The sequence below is a fragment of the Dermacentor silvarum genome, chromosome 1, assembly GCF_013339745.2.
Source record: "Dermacentor silvarum isolate Dsil-2018 chromosome 1, BIME_Dsil_1.4, whole genome shotgun sequence".
NCBI lineage: Eukaryota > Metazoa > Arthropoda > Arachnida > Ixodida > Ixodidae > Dermacentor > Dermacentor silvarum.
This window is the reverse complement of record NC_051154.1, coordinates 346,984,133-346,999,132: the sequence shown is the minus strand read 5'-3', so window position 1 is coordinate 346,999,132 and position 15,000 is coordinate 346,984,133. Positions and strand designations below refer to the sequence as shown.

Genomic DNA, 15,000 nt, shown 5'->3' with positions numbered 1-15,000 from the left:
GCCGCCTCGCAACAGTGCTGCCACGCTGCGATTGTGTCGTCGTGCGGAGTTCGCGCTGAGGAGACCCAGGTCACACGCATCTTATAGGCCTGCGCCCTTTCAGCCGCATTATGTCGTGCCGGAAAGCGTGAGCTCACACCCTTAGGGGTCGCGGCCGACGCTTAGCGCGGCCGCATATTCAAAGCACGATTTTAAATGTGCTCCCAATGAATGCCTTCGCGCCTGAGTCGCCACTCGTATAGCGTGTGGGCCAACAGTTATACATAGGAATTGAAGTTTTGGAAGTTACTGGCTCCTCTTGTGTCGCTCGTCGGTTATAGTAGGGGGGGGGGGGGGGCTTGTTATGTCCTGATGGATAAAAATGTGCCGCTATACCCATCAGTGCGGCTTTGCAGAGCTTCTCACGGCCTGATCATTCTCTCCGTGTCCTCGTTATAGGGGACGTCCCATCACCGAAGCGCCCCAAGCAGGCGGCATCATTTACAGGTGAGCCTTGTCTAAAGCGATTTTCAACCGCACCTTTCCCCACGCGCTTTTTTTAGCTTTTCTTTTGTCCAGAAGTGAATGCACAGCTCATTCTCGCTATTCACACCAGCACCGAAATTAACAGCATGGAAGGTGTCCTTCCGAAAAATTTGGTGGCCGCAGCCACCCGCGAAGTCGTCGCGTATGTCCGGCTATGAAAGTCGGTGAATGAAGGAACGCATTAGTTATATCTGAGACCATAAGCGTGTTCCCATAAGTGTGTTCCTTAGGCCCCAGTGTTGTAAATTCTGCGGCTTATAATATTGTAGCGTAAATTTTGTTTTTCTGTTTGTTTCTTTTGTTTTTTTCGCCATCGCTTCTCTTACACAGCCATGGAGTGCGAGCACGAAAGTGAGGACGAGGACTTGGCCGATGAGGAAGACTTGGACGATGAGGAAGATGAAGACGTCGATAACGATGACGACGATGACGACGATGACGATGATGACGATGACTCAGCCGACCTGGAGATCTTGGATGAAGAGGAAGAAGACCAACTGTACTACGAGGAGGAGGAAAACTCAGGTGAGATGCCTTACTTCTTCTTAGAGGGGGCTCGTACGAGGCCGGTCGAGATATTCGGCCAGTTTTCGAACGTCGCTGCTAACGCGACAGGCCAGCGGAACGTTGTGAAGAGCGGAATGCCCGTCACGACCCTGTTGGTGACACCGCGCGACGCACAGTCCGTCCCGACAGTGAGGAGGTGGTCCTTCGAGGGCCGCTTTACGCTCGAGCCTCCCAGCGCCGCAAGCCGCATCGAAACTCGTGTGGTCACACTTGTGCACCAATTTCGGTTTGCGCTGTGTGCGGTGTGCACAGTGTAAACCGAAATTTGTGCACAGGTGTTCGACATGTGCAATTTTTCGCACGACCGCACGCGTGCGGGGCGGCTTGCGGCGCTGGACGTAAAGCGGCCTTTGCCTAGACTCGCTCAATTCGCACGGACGCGTCCGCGGATATGCTGGGAAGCTGTGCGGATTAAGCAAGTACTTAGGCCCTAAACGATGGCTGGACGTATACCGTGTATGGGTCCAGAGTGACGATTAAAAGCCGTTCGCAAGGCGTGTTCGATGGGAGAGGCTCCTCGTAATAAAACCAGGATCTATTTTAAAAACGATTTGGTAAGTGTCGTTTTGCGATTGGTCGCGGCCGTCTTTGCTAAAAATGCGTCCAGCATCACGGTTAGCTAGCAACAGCTCTTACGAACTCTTACTAGCGTCGACGCTTCGAGGATACAAGCCCTGGCGGTGGTCGCGGTTCATAAGGCGTCACGGATCTTTCTAGGAGTTAGCTTCGGCGCACCAAAAGACTAGTGAACTTACCGCTTACCTTTTCTTGGCCCTGCCACAGGCACGTTTGTGACGTGCCTGTGGGTGACGGGTGACGTGCCACCCACTCACGCCGTTTCGCAGGCAGGCTTTGCGGCGTCGCACCTTGCATCGCAGCCCTGTTTTAAGCGTGGGATTGGAGGGCTTAAAACCGTTCGTATACGTTTAAATGATGAGGCTTACCTAACTTAACGCAACGCGATAGCCACTGAGCCACCGTGACGGTTAAGTTCGTATACCTGAAGGTAGTTCGTGTAAGAAACAGTGTCGGCCTCCCGCGCTGTATATAGTGATGCCGGACAACGCTCGGAAAGATCTCGAGAAAATCTTCGCGGATACGATTGACGTCCCGACCACTTGAAGAGAGGCAAGAGTGCGCCTAACCCTAACAGGAATACGACGTTCAGTATATGTTGGTTCCTCCGCAGCAAGGTGAACCAGAGATCGAATTCGTAAAGCTGTTCTTTCCCAAGTACAGTTCATCATTGGCCGGTCGCGTTCACCAAAAGAAATGTTTGCTTATCGCTATTGACCGAGCCTTGTTCGTACGAACGTCTCTTGTGTATCGAATACTTGTTGATTACGGTCTCACTTTCTCCTGTATCCCGAGGCCGCGTCATTTGTGCCGCCGGGCCCAGGCACTAGCTAGTACAGCGCGTAGGTTATAATTGTTGCTATAGCTCCAAGAGAACGGGGACGGAATATATGCGCAGACTGCCAACTGAAGCTTCAATGCGAAATAGTGCACACATAAATAGCTATTTATTTCCATGATTCAGCGTATGAGCATGCGCAAGCTCGCACCAAGACTGTCGTTGTAGGTTTGTGTCTGTGATGTGTCCCCGTTTCGCAGGATCGAAGCTGTAACCATACTGCTAACCCGTTATCATATACGCGGCTGCATCGCGTAACGGGGCCGTATACAGTGGCACAATGCACAGTTAGGGTGAACACCTAATTAGTATTCACGAGCCTATAGCACTTGATGTTTAGCACAAAATAAAGAAAACTATTATTTATTTTATCGGCACCATCATTAGGCGTCGTATTCGGCACATTTCTCCACTGAAGTAGACGGTATGAAGTTATGAAGTTAGTACTAATGAGGTGTTCACCCTAACAGTGCTCACCACTGTACAAGGGACTCCGTGCGTATTCACAAAACCTTACTCTAGTACTGTTCGCAAGAGCTTAAATGCAGCCAATCCTGATGCTGGACTTAATCGTTTGTGAAGGAGCACTTACGAACGAGCTTTGTGAATTCGACCCCAGAAGACCGAACACCAGTGGCGCTACACTCGCAAAAGATTTATCACAGCCCCCTACATAATACCAGCAAAAAGTACAAAATGCGAATGCGTACAGGTTCATCACTACATAGCAAAAAAAAAAAATGGAAACACACACGACACCACGAGCTGCGCTCGTGTTTCGTTCGTGTGTCCTCGTTTTTTCGCGCAGTTACATAAACGTCTAAAAGCTATCAACCAACTAGCCCGCCATAACGTCCTACTAATGTAAGCAAGATTCGGTTGTTGGGTGTTTCCTTGCCGTGATGAACCTGTAGGCATGCGCATTATTTTGTACCAGTTTTTTTTCTACTCTTATAAAGGAACTGTAATAAATCAAGGGTCGAATTCACAAATATCGTTCGTAAGTAGTCAGCCAGCTTCACTAATGATAGTGAAGTGATAGTGATAGTGAATCCGAGTATCAGGATTGGCTAAAATTTTCTCCTACGAACAATTCTAGTGTAAGAGCTTTATGTGAATACCGGTCCAGTTGTATTTAGCGCCCACGGTGTCCCGTCCTGTTCGTTAATTTATTTATTTATTTATTAATTTATTTATTTATTTATTAATTTATTTATTTATTTATTTATTTATTTGCACTGCAATGGCTTATCAATTATCAATTATATCAAGTATCAACCAAGGTTCTAATCGTGCGACAACGCCTATGTGATTCATAAATTGCTGTCCGCTTTTGCTTAGCAGAGCCTCTGCATTCTTTTGGACGCACGCAGTAATAAGTAGTTTGACGCGCACGCAAGGTGAAACTTAGGGGTGGGCGAATATTCGAAGTTTTCGCATACGAAACGAATACTGCGCACTAATATTCCTATTTCAAAAGCAAACCGGGCTCTAAAGATAATTTAGAGGCTATTCGTGTAGTTATTTTTTTCTTTTAGTGATCCTTTATTTAAGACTGATTTGTCCCTAATGAATGGCTGTTTTTTGCACTAGTCGACAAAGGCGTAGTACCCTAATTACTCCGAATAGTATTATCGAATATCCGCATGATCGAATATTTCGCAACAATCGACTGTCTTGGTACTGCTGTACTGGTGATTTTGCGATACTTTGTTCAGCAGACAGACAACAGTAACAAGACAGTCGATTGTTGCGAAATATTCTATTACTCGAATATTCGTTAATACTATTCGGAGTAATTAGGTACTACGCCTTTGTCGACTATGCAAAAAACAGCCAACCATCAGGGACAAATGATCAGTGATCTTTAGAGACTGGTTTGCCTTTCGAATACGAATAATTAGTGCGCCGTATTCATTTCGTATTCAAAACTTCGAGTACAGTTCTAGCAATGCAGAAGCAAAATTGGCACTGCAAGCTGTTTCGCGGCTGAAGCCCACATGACAACCTGCAATTTTGCGTGTCCCGTGCATTCAGTGCACACTAAAGAACCCCAGGCGGTCAAAATTGTTGCCGACTCCCCCACTAAACGGCGTGCCTCATAATCATATCGTAGGTTTGGCACGTAAAACCCGTGAACCTAGCTTTTAATCCGATATGTAGCATTTTTTACTAGTTGACTTTTGAATGTAGCATTTTTGATCTAGTCATGTAGCGTCTTTCATGCTACAACCTGTCATGTTTTTCTTGCAAGAGGTCCTTTTACACGCGATTTTTCAGTGACTATTTATTTACCGTTTTTGGGAAGCTATAGTCGGACAGCAGCCATTGATTCTTGGAAAGCTTGTCTTTTTTTTTTTTGACAGTTAGTGATCCTGTGTTTAAAAGTGATCCTTTGTTCCTGATTGTTAGCTTTCTTGCACTAGTCGATGCAGGCGTGGTAGCCGATTACCCTGAAATGAATATTCCTGCTGTAAATATATGCGCTGCGTTTGGCTATTAGATATTCAATGTCATATTCGATACTTACTGTTCGTATTCGATTCGTATTCGAAAAAGGCCTCTAGGGAAAATACTTGGTCGCGGTTCTGCACGAGTGCAGCGTGTGTTAGCGGATGACCTTTGCACGTGCTCCGATTGCGATGCACCGTCCCTCGTTGAATTTGTCATTTTGCCGCGCAGACGAGGCCACAGCAGGGAGCGGCAGGCGAGGCCAGCCGGGCAGCAGGCGCCACACCGATGATGCCGAAGATCTCAATCTTGAAGGTAAGAGGCCCGCCGTCCTCTTAAATCGTCACCCACCCGGTTTTTTGGTGGAATGATATAACGGGAACGTATATGGTCAGTGTTCCGAGTTGAAATAACGGTGTGGAATGTAGTTTGAAACGCAGTGGTGTCCATTTGACTTCGTTCCGCGGAGCGTTCGTTCTGCTGGACATGTTCTCCCGCTGTTTGTGCCACGGGGAAGCCTAATTCGTTCCGGCACATTGGCTAATTGTGCGAAAACGCGAACGATATTACAGCGCGTTCGAAAAAATGCTGACCATGTATTTAGCAAGGAAGGAGGATGTGCGAGATCCCGAGAGATGTGGTGGAAAGGGAACTAACTACATTATTGTTTATACCATACTGCTGTGAAGAGCTGTTTTTGTGTTTTTGTCCCGGTCTTTTTTTTTGGGGGGGGGGGGGGCGAAGGAGTTCAAAATCGCCCGCCAGAGCGACACGAGAGCGAGAGCAGGAAAAAGTAAAAATGGCGGCCTATCACTGTGAAAAATTGTTCACCCTTAAAAGTGAATAAGGGTGTAAATTTGGATATGGCTCGCACCCTCGCACCATTTTTGGGTGTAAGGGTGAGTTATTTGCACCCTTATTCACGTGAAAGGGTGTACATTATTTTAAAGTGCACGAATATCAACCCACGGTCTGAGAGAAACCGGGTTCGCTCTACGAGTGAAAAAGGCGCCACTGTATAGTTAAACTTTGGTGTCGCAAAATTTTTTTCTTTCGCTCCGCGTCAATTTGTCACTCTTAACAATTGCAGTACAGCAGGTGACAATTGTTTAAGAGTGACAAATTGACGCGAGCGAAAAAAATGCTGACCATGTATTTAGCAAGGAAGGAGGATGTGCGAGATCCCTAGAGATGTGGTGGAAAGGGAACTAACTACATTACTGTTTATACCATACTGCTGTGAAGAGCTGTTTTTGTGTTTTTGTCCCGGTCTTTTTTTTTGGGGGGGGGGGGGCGAAGGAGTTCAAAATCGTTAATACTATTCGGAGTAATTAGGTACTACGCCTTTGTCGACTATGCAAAAAACAGCCAACCATCTTAGGGGTGGGCTCCTGTACAAAAGATAAGAGGCTCCAACTTTTCTTGTCCTTCGCGGTGTTTCTTCGTCCCGATTTGCAGATTACGTGCCAGACTATTGCATCGACAGCCATGGTAAGTGTTTCGCTGTCACTTTGCTGTATAGTGCCACTGCAACACCTATGCTGCGACACAGCACCCGATAGCTCGCTACCTATATTAAATACATAGGCATTTCTATGCTTACCGAACGAAGAAAACCGTCCGTCCGTCCCGTAAGACGATCGCTTTCAAGATAGCGTCCGCAGCAGTGAGTGAATTCATCTTAGTGCTGGCTCTCGCTGGCTGGATATAGTTCAATAATGTTTACTGCCCGAGTAACGGGCGTATTTTCACACTCCTTAAAAGGCTCTATCCTTTTTGCCACATGTTCCTGCTGCAGCAGTTGCGGACTAGCGGAACTTGGTCTTAAAAGGGGTTATGCAATACCAACAAAATGAATTTTGTAAAAAAAAAAAGTGTGCCCCTAAATCCACTTATCCCATAATCCCATATAAACATCTGGGTGGTAGAGAATCCTATAAAAAACAGGCTCTATCCTCTTTGTCACAGGCCTCTGCTGCAGCAATTGCGAATTAGTGACACTGGGCTCAAAAGGGGTTTATATGAGTTTATAAGTGTGGCCCATATCGTGTTTTTTTTTTGTAAAAGATATCGAAATGGTGCGATAGAGCTCAGGTTGGCTAACATGCAGCCGCGGCGCCGTAGCGATTGCGGTAAACTCGGCCGCTTCGAGGGTATTTGACCGCACCATTAGCATATTATCTGCATTCCATGTAGTGATCGCGGCGATTCCCTTTATCCCCTTTCGATACAGAGAAGCGCGACAGCTGCAGCCTTGCCATTACGATGACTCACACGGCACGCTCCGTTGACATCACCGAGCTTTCGGGGGACATCGTCAAGCTCGTCTTCAAGGGGAAGTGAGTCGGCTGGCACGCTTTATGTACACCATTTGTCAAAAGTGCACGGCCTACGTTGCCTGCGACTGCCAGGGTGCTTTAAGGCTGTTTCTGTGGTTAGCCATAACCACCAACGGTTTGGGCAATGAAAACCCGTCACGGTATCCGCAACACGCAGCCGGGTGGCGCGCGGAGTAGCCTGCGTACTTTTGACATTGTACGTTCACGTGTACGTGAACCTCCCTGTAAATTTAAATGGGTTGATATATAAATCTCGTGTTCCACGAAGACAACGCGCGTGTAACATTGAATGTAAATGTCAAAACTACCTGTTTCGCGGATACTCGAGACTGATTGAAAAGCAGTTAATCCCACCTCTTTGCGCGTTTAACCGACTAACCCGGTTTGGGAACTCGAAGCTGCGAACATAATTCGGGTGCCTGTTGCATGCGAGCACCAGAAAGACATATTGACATAAGTGCAGGGGCGATTGCGTGAAAAAAGATCGGATTAAATTCCCGAAAAAGCTCTCGCGATTGACTAGTGCATAGTCTAGCGGAGAGCTCTAGCGTACACGAACTACTTGGTGAATACGGGCACTGCATAGTTAGGAATTATTTGCTCCACCCTTTCCGCAACAACCACCGCAATGTTTTTCACAAACTGTGATGTTGAAAGAGCACGCCTAAGGGATGCCATTCGCAGGCATACTTTGATCATTGACCACTGCACTCGTTGTTGATTTTTAACGACCCCAACGATTCGGATACAGGCGTTTGACTCGTTCTCGCTTACGATCCGCTTCTCGGAAGAATCTCGGCCATGCAGTCTGAATTCACAGCTATCCGTAGCAGAACCGACCCCGATAGCGAAGGCGCTGGCCAATGACTCTAGTCTTACGGAAGAAAACTAGCCCCACATTTTACTGTCGCCGCGTAATGCGGAAGGTGCGAGTTCGGCCCCCATCTGCGACAAGTTGAATTTTCGTCCACTTTCGTTTATCTTTTTCTTTATTACTTTAATTTACTAGTGAGAGAGAGAGAAGAAAAAGCTGGCTGCCAGATTTCCAAGCTCGTTTGATAATTAAATGCTTGGGTTTTAACCACGATAAGATTACGAGACACGCCCTCGAACTTAGCAGCGCAACGTAATAACCACTATACACCACCACGGCGAGTGCTCGTTTGTCCGAGGCATGGTTATTGTTTGGTCCTGGCGATCATCGCCTTCCTATCGCCTTACCAGCACACAGGCGGCATTCGGGAATCCGTCCTACACGCGTGAACCAGCGTCGCGTCCTGACTGTGTGGTCAGTAGTGGCCACGGCGCAATTACAGAATCCTCTGAACTGTTACAGGATATTTGAAAGCTACGGAACGTCCCGAGGCTCCCCAGCTTCACGGCCAAGGGCTCACTCGTAAGCATTTAAAAATGCTCATGTCGCGTTCCCGCTTCTTCCTGACAGCACCTTGTCGCGATTTGAGGCGGTCGCATTGCGCCCACCCGAACGCACCCCTCCCCCCCCCCCTACCCAACCCTCCTTAAGACACAGGGCCCGTATTCACAGAAAGCTCTTACGCTAGAATCGCTCACAAGAGCACATTCCAGCCTAACCTGATGCTGGACATAGCACTTACGAGCGAAAAGCGAGTTGCGTCCTCGGATGATCGGGGCCGTAAATCGAGTGTCTTCCGCGTGGCGCGTCAAAACTCGTTCGCTGCGTCCATGGTGACCACCGCAGGAAGGCCTTCGTGCGCTATGTCGACCCCGAGACAGCAGCGGCGAACCTGAAAATCATCGAGAAGGCCGTTGGCAAGGGCAAAGTACTTCGAGTCGAAAAATGCACCACACGTAAGCAGAATACCATCGGGAACATGCTGGACCTGTTCCGGCTGCCCGCAAACTGCACCGTGGCCCGTCTCAAGCAGCAGTTCCCTGGATCACGAGTGCACGTCCTCAAACATGGGTGAGCGATGAGCGCCGCATCCCGCACGACACGGCACGCCGCCGTCGTCGTTGTGCGCGCGTGAATGTGAGAAACTTGCGGCCAGATGCGGACACGCAGTATTCACTACAGCGGTTCGTCGTTAAGGGCAGAAACCGGTTTATCATGGACAACGAGCGGCCAGTGACGAATTCTTAAAGAAGCGATAAACCGGAAGCTTATGTTCAGTAATGGTGTGTCGTTCGGCTATCTGCGGTCACAGGAAGGGCAGCTTCAGCGCTACGGTGCCTTGTAGAGCTGTAAACGTAACTCTGGAAGTTGTCTCTTTCGCGTCGATGACGGAGCGAACTAAGCATTTCCGAAACAGTACGTACAGCATTGCCAGCCAGCTCGACTTGATAAACGTGACCACTTTTATATGCTAAAGCGACGTTTCGTGTCTCCCTTTCGCCCAGATTCGCAAGACTGGGTTTTGCTTCCACAGAGGATCTCAAGAGAGCTCTGCAACCGGTCGGATGTCACATCATTGATGGCCATGACATCCGCTTGAGCCTTGTGAAGAAACTTCAAAAAGAAGGTAGAACACAAACACCTTGGTGTTGGCCTAACTCGCTGGCCACTGCCTAACGGCAGCAGGCCATATAACTTCATAAATAGCAAGAGCCACGCGGGCTTCGGCGCTTTAATTCTCGTGAGGCCAAAAAAGTAGCCTCTTAAAATTTCCAGGAGCAACTTACACATCCGTGCCAGGTGGCAGGTTGTACATGCTGTAACATGCACCTGGCGCCGCAGTTTGACTCCTGCAAATTTTACCAGGACTGATGTATTGGGCGTTACTAAATTGGGCGTTACTAAATCTACTCACAACATCCAAACTAACGTTATAACGATTTGAGCGCTCGTTATCTTTAAACTATGAATATGCGCGTCAAAATCAATAATCATTACTTAGTGCACTCTAAGCGCAGCCATTTCTACAAACGTGCACATTCTCTTTTCATGCCATAACTAATGCTAAGCTTGACGTATTGCGAGGCCTAAAGTTTGTATCAATCAAAATGTACAGGAGCCAACAATGTGACAGCGGTGACACCTACATAGGTGCCATCGTACAGCATGTGTAACATTGTGCAGCAGCGCTAGGCGTAATGTTACACATGCTGTACGACGGTTCCTGTCTTTATTTAGTGCGCGTATTTTAGTTTTTTTAAGGTTTAAGGTGAGCACGTGCTTCGAATACCGAAGCTAATTCTGAATACTTTAGTTCTATTGAAATAACAAACGCGGGGAGGAAACGTGGGGGAATTTCTTTATAACAATGCAATGCAATGCAAGCGAGCGTTAAGTGAACCGTCACCGTACGTTTTTCTTACAAGGGCCCTTGAGAGGCGGCGCACACGCATTGGGCTAGGCAGCCTCCTACAATCGTGGTATAACATCGCGTATTCGGCGATAAGTCGAAGTGATTACATTTTGCGTGCCTGTATTTCCGAAGACGACAGTCACTACTATGGAGGAGGCCGGCAGTCCCGGGACAGCCGCGGAGACAGCGATTCTTCCAGCCGCGGTGGTCGAAACTGGAAGCGAAACAGCTGGCCTCTGGGAGAACGGGCCTACTGGCGCGGCGGCGGCCGGGGCTGTGGCCGAGGCGCTGGATACAGCCGAATGGGCAACCGCTCCTTCGACTGGGACGGTCGCGGGGACTGGAGCGAGGTCGATGACTGGGACAGCCGAGCCTGGAGCGGCGGTAGCCGGTTCTTCTGGAACAGCGAGGGCGGAGGCCGCCGTGGAAGGCGAGGAGGCCGGCGAGGCTCCTGGAGCCGCCCTTGAGGCCACCTGGCTGCCCGGCGTCGAGTACAGCCTTTTTTTTTTAATTGGCTGCCCAGCATCCAGTCCAGCCTTTTTTTTTAATTGACTGCCCAGCGTAGAGTCCAGCCCTTTTTTTTTAATCGGCTACCCAGCGTAGAATCCAGCCTTTTTTTTATTGGCTGCCCAGAGTCGAGTCCAGGCCTTTTTTTTTTATTGGCTGCCCAGAGTGATCCCAGGCCTTTTTTTTATTGGCTGCCCAGAGTCAAGCCCGGACCTTTTTTTTTTTTACTGGCTGTCCAGAGTTCAAGCCTTTTTATTTTTTGAGTGTGTATGTGTTTGTCTCCTTTTTCTCTACTTTCATCTACTTTTTCTACTTTTATACTTTTCATCTCGCTTTCTTAAACATTTTGTGTTAAATGAATAAATGATACCCAAGTTGGTATCAAACCAAGAAGTGCGACTCGTGCTGCATGACGGAGCTGTCGACCACACTCGGCCGAACGGACGAGCGGTCTGGTAAAGAATGGTTCCAAATTCCGTGTGTTAAATAGTGCTGATCGGCCAAGCGGCCGCAACTGATAGTCGGAGAAAGGCAATGCATGTGGGCCCTTAAATCAAACTAAGACTAGTTCGACGTCGCGTTATGAAACGTCGCGTTATGAAACTGTCTCCGGATAGTCCTAAGTGTACTACGGTATACGCCTTACAAAAGGACAATGAAAATCCGCCAGATAAACACAGCTTCAACTACGTCCTTTGCGCCCTTGGGACACGATCCGAAGAACCAATAAAGCAAGACCAACACTTGTACATCGGAAACGTGCTACGCGGTTGTGAAAAGTGTATTTTGTCTCCTTATAGCACAGACTCTTAAAAACTTGCAAAAGCAACCTCCACAGAAGTTTTGCATTGTGCGTTTCAAGGCACTAAGCATTAACAGCTCGGGATCACGGTGATCGTAAAGCGCAAAAGCCTGTATTCTTTTGACCAATGATCAATGATCGAAGCAAAGGTGGTAGACAAAGCAATGCCCTGGTCATTGTCTATAACGACTCTAAGCAGGCTGGGGGGGGGGGGGGTGGAGGCATGACTCTTAAAGCAATGATAGTAGAAATCAACACGTCTACTACGCGGACGCCAGCTACGATTGTAACACAGGATATAGCATAACAATAGTAGGCCCAAAATAAACTAACGCTACCTCCCGAAAGAGCACCACATGTAAGTGTCCTAGCAACGAGGGCAATATAGCCAGAGTCATAAGAGAATTGCCACAAAGTCCAGAGAATATCGCGTCTAGCAGTTGTTAGAAATTACAAAAAAAAATTAAAAACAATAACTACCGTGTTACCGACTATTCGAAACAAACCAAACGATAACGCTGGAATTGATATCATAGTAGGCCAACAACTGATAAAGGCACAACATAGCCGCAGACAGCGTTTCCTGAGAGAATTAAGGGACAGCCGGGAATCGCCACATAATCGTATGAATACGACCAGTACTTGGAGCTAAAAGAGCAACACAAGGTACATAACAACGACACAACACACGTAGACAAGTATCAAATGAGCACAACAACACCACGTGCTTGCATGGCCCACCACTTCCGAGTCTTCCTCACCAGGCCCAGACTACATATGCAACCCCACATGAATTCTAATCGCGTTAACGACGATAAACATTCCCTAAGAATAGGTTAGGCCCGATTTTTTTCCATTACAGCTGGCTCTGCCACAGCAATAGTCTTAGTGCGGTGCTGCACACTCTACAGGTGTTCATGTGCGCTGTGTTCTCGCTGCTTAGTTCGCGTTAAAGCGAGATGCGTGGACCCTATCTTGAAAGCGATCTGCGATGGGGACAGAGTGCGGCGAGTGCTGATAGCTTCGTGTGCGCTGTGCTCTCGCTGCTTAGTTCGCGTTGAAGCGAGATTGCGCGGACCCTATCTTGAAAGCGATCTGCGATTGGGACAGAGTGCGGCGAGTGCTGATAGCTTCGTGTGCCCTGTGTTCTCGCTGCTTAGTTCGCGTTCAAGCGAGATGCGCGGACCCTATCTTGAAAGCGATCTGCGATGGGGACAGAGTGCGGCGAGTGCTGATAGCTTCGTGTGCGCTGTGTTCTCGCTGCTTAGTTCGCGTTGAAGCGAGATTGCGCGGACCCTTATCTTGAAAGCGATCTGCGATTGGGACAGAGTGCGGCGAGTGCTGATAGCTTCGTGTGCCCTGTGTTCTCGCTGCTTAGTTCGCGTTCAAGCGAGATGCGCGGACAATAGATTGAAAGCGATCTGCGATGGGGACAGAGTGCGGCGAGTGCTGATAGCTTCGTGTGCGCTGTGTTCTCGCTGCTTAGTTCGCGTTGAAGCGAGATTGCGCGGACCCTATCTTGAAAGCGATCTGCGATTGGGACAGAGTGCGGCGAGTGCTGATAGCTTCGTGTGCGCTGTGTTCTCGCTGCTTAGTTCGCGTTCAAGCGAGATGCGCGGACAATAGATTGAAAGCGATCTGCGATGGGGACAGAGTGCGGCGAGTGCTGATAGCTTCGTGTGCGCTGTGTTCTCGCTGCTTAGTTCGCGTTCAAGCGAGATGCGCGGACAATAGATTGAAAGCGATCTGCGATTGGGACAGAGTGCGGCGAGTGCTGATAGCTTCGTGTGCGCTGTGTTCTCGCTGCTTAGTTCGCGTTCAAGCGAGATTGCGCGGACCCTATCTTGAAAGCGATCTGCGATTGGGACAGAGTGCGGCGAGTGCTGATAGCTTCGTGTGCGCTGTGTTCTCGCTGCTTAGTTCGCGTTCAAGCGAGATGCGCGGACAATAGATTGAAAGCGATCTGCGATGGGGACAGAGTGCGGCGAGTGCTGATAGCTTCGTGTGCGCTGTGCTCTCGCTGCTTAGTTCGCGTTGAAGCGAGATTGCGCGGACCCTATCTTGAAAGCGATCTGCGATTGGGACAGAGTGCGGCGAGTGCTGATAGCTTCGTGTGCCCTGTGTTCTCGCTGCTTAGTTCGCGTTCAAGCGAGATGCGCGGACAATAGATTGAAAGCGATCTGCGATGGGGACAGAGTGCGGCGAGTGCTGATAGCTTCGTGTGCGCTGTGCTCTCGCTGCTTAGTTCGCGTTGAAGCGAGATTGCGCGGACCCTATCTTGAAAGCGATCTGCGATTGGACAGAGTGCGGCAGTGCTGAGCTTCGTGTGCTGTGTTCTCGCGCTTAGTTCGCGTCAAGCGAGATGCGCGGACAATATGAAAGCGATCTGCTGGGGACAGAGTGCGGCGAGTGTGTGCTTCGTGTGCCTGTGTTCTCGCTGCTTAGTTCGCGTTCAAGCGAGATGCGCGGACAATAGATCTTGAAAGCGATCTGCGATGGGGACAGAGTGCGGCGAGTGCTGATAGCTTCGTGTGTGCTGTGTTCTCGCTGCTTAGTTCGCGTTTGAAGCGAGATTGCGCGGACCCTATCTTGAAAGCGATCTGCGATTGGGACAGAGTGCGGCGAGTGCTGATAGCTTCGTGTGCGGCTGTGTTCTCGTGTGCTTGTGCTTAGTTCGCGTTCAAGCGAGATGCGCGGACAATAGATTGAAAGCGATCTGCGATGGGGACAGAGTGCGGCGAGTGCTGATAGCTTCGTGTGCTAATGCTTTTCGTGTGCGCTGTGTTCTCGCTGCTTAGTTCGCGTTCAAGCGAGATGCGCGGACAATAGATTGAAAGCGATCTGCGATGGGGACAGAGTGCGGCGAGTGCTGATAGCTTCGTGTGCGCTGTGTTCTCGCTGCTTAGTTCGCGTTCAAGCGAGATGCGCGGACATAGATTGAAAGCGATCTGCGATTGGGACAGAGTGCGGCGAGTGCTGATAGCTTCGTGTGCGCTGTGTTCTCTCGCTGCTTAGTTCGCGTTCAAGCGAGATTGCGCGGACCAATATCTTGAAAGACAGCCGATCTGCGATTGGGCCGTGAGTTCGGCGAGTGCTGATAGCTTCGGT

The 15,000-nt window shown here is 49.1% G+C and overlaps 1 protein-coding gene across 1 annotated transcript in view; it reads left to right on the top strand.

Annotated features, from left to right (window-relative positions):
* Nucleotides 1-11,251, top strand: part of LOC119444449 (nucleolin) — a 15,781-nt gene extending 4,530 nt beyond the window's left edge. The window contains exons 3-10 of the mRNA XM_037708853.2: nucleotides 439-486; nucleotides 856-1,050; nucleotides 5,189-5,272; nucleotides 6,416-6,448; nucleotides 7,191-7,296; nucleotides 9,017-9,241; nucleotides 9,676-9,797; nucleotides 10,716-11,251. Of these exons, the coding sequence (XP_037564781.1) occupies nucleotides 439-486; nucleotides 856-1,050; nucleotides 5,189-5,272; nucleotides 6,416-6,448; nucleotides 7,191-7,296; nucleotides 9,017-9,241; nucleotides 9,676-9,797; nucleotides 10,716-11,050 (1,148 nt within the window). The 3' untranslated portion in view covers nucleotides 11,051-11,251. The remainder of the gene's footprint in view (nucleotides 1-438; nucleotides 487-855; nucleotides 1,051-5,188; nucleotides 5,273-6,415; nucleotides 6,449-7,190; nucleotides 7,297-9,016; nucleotides 9,242-9,675; nucleotides 9,798-10,715) is intronic.
* The last annotated feature ends 3,749 nt before the right edge of the window (nucleotides 11,252-15,000 follow it).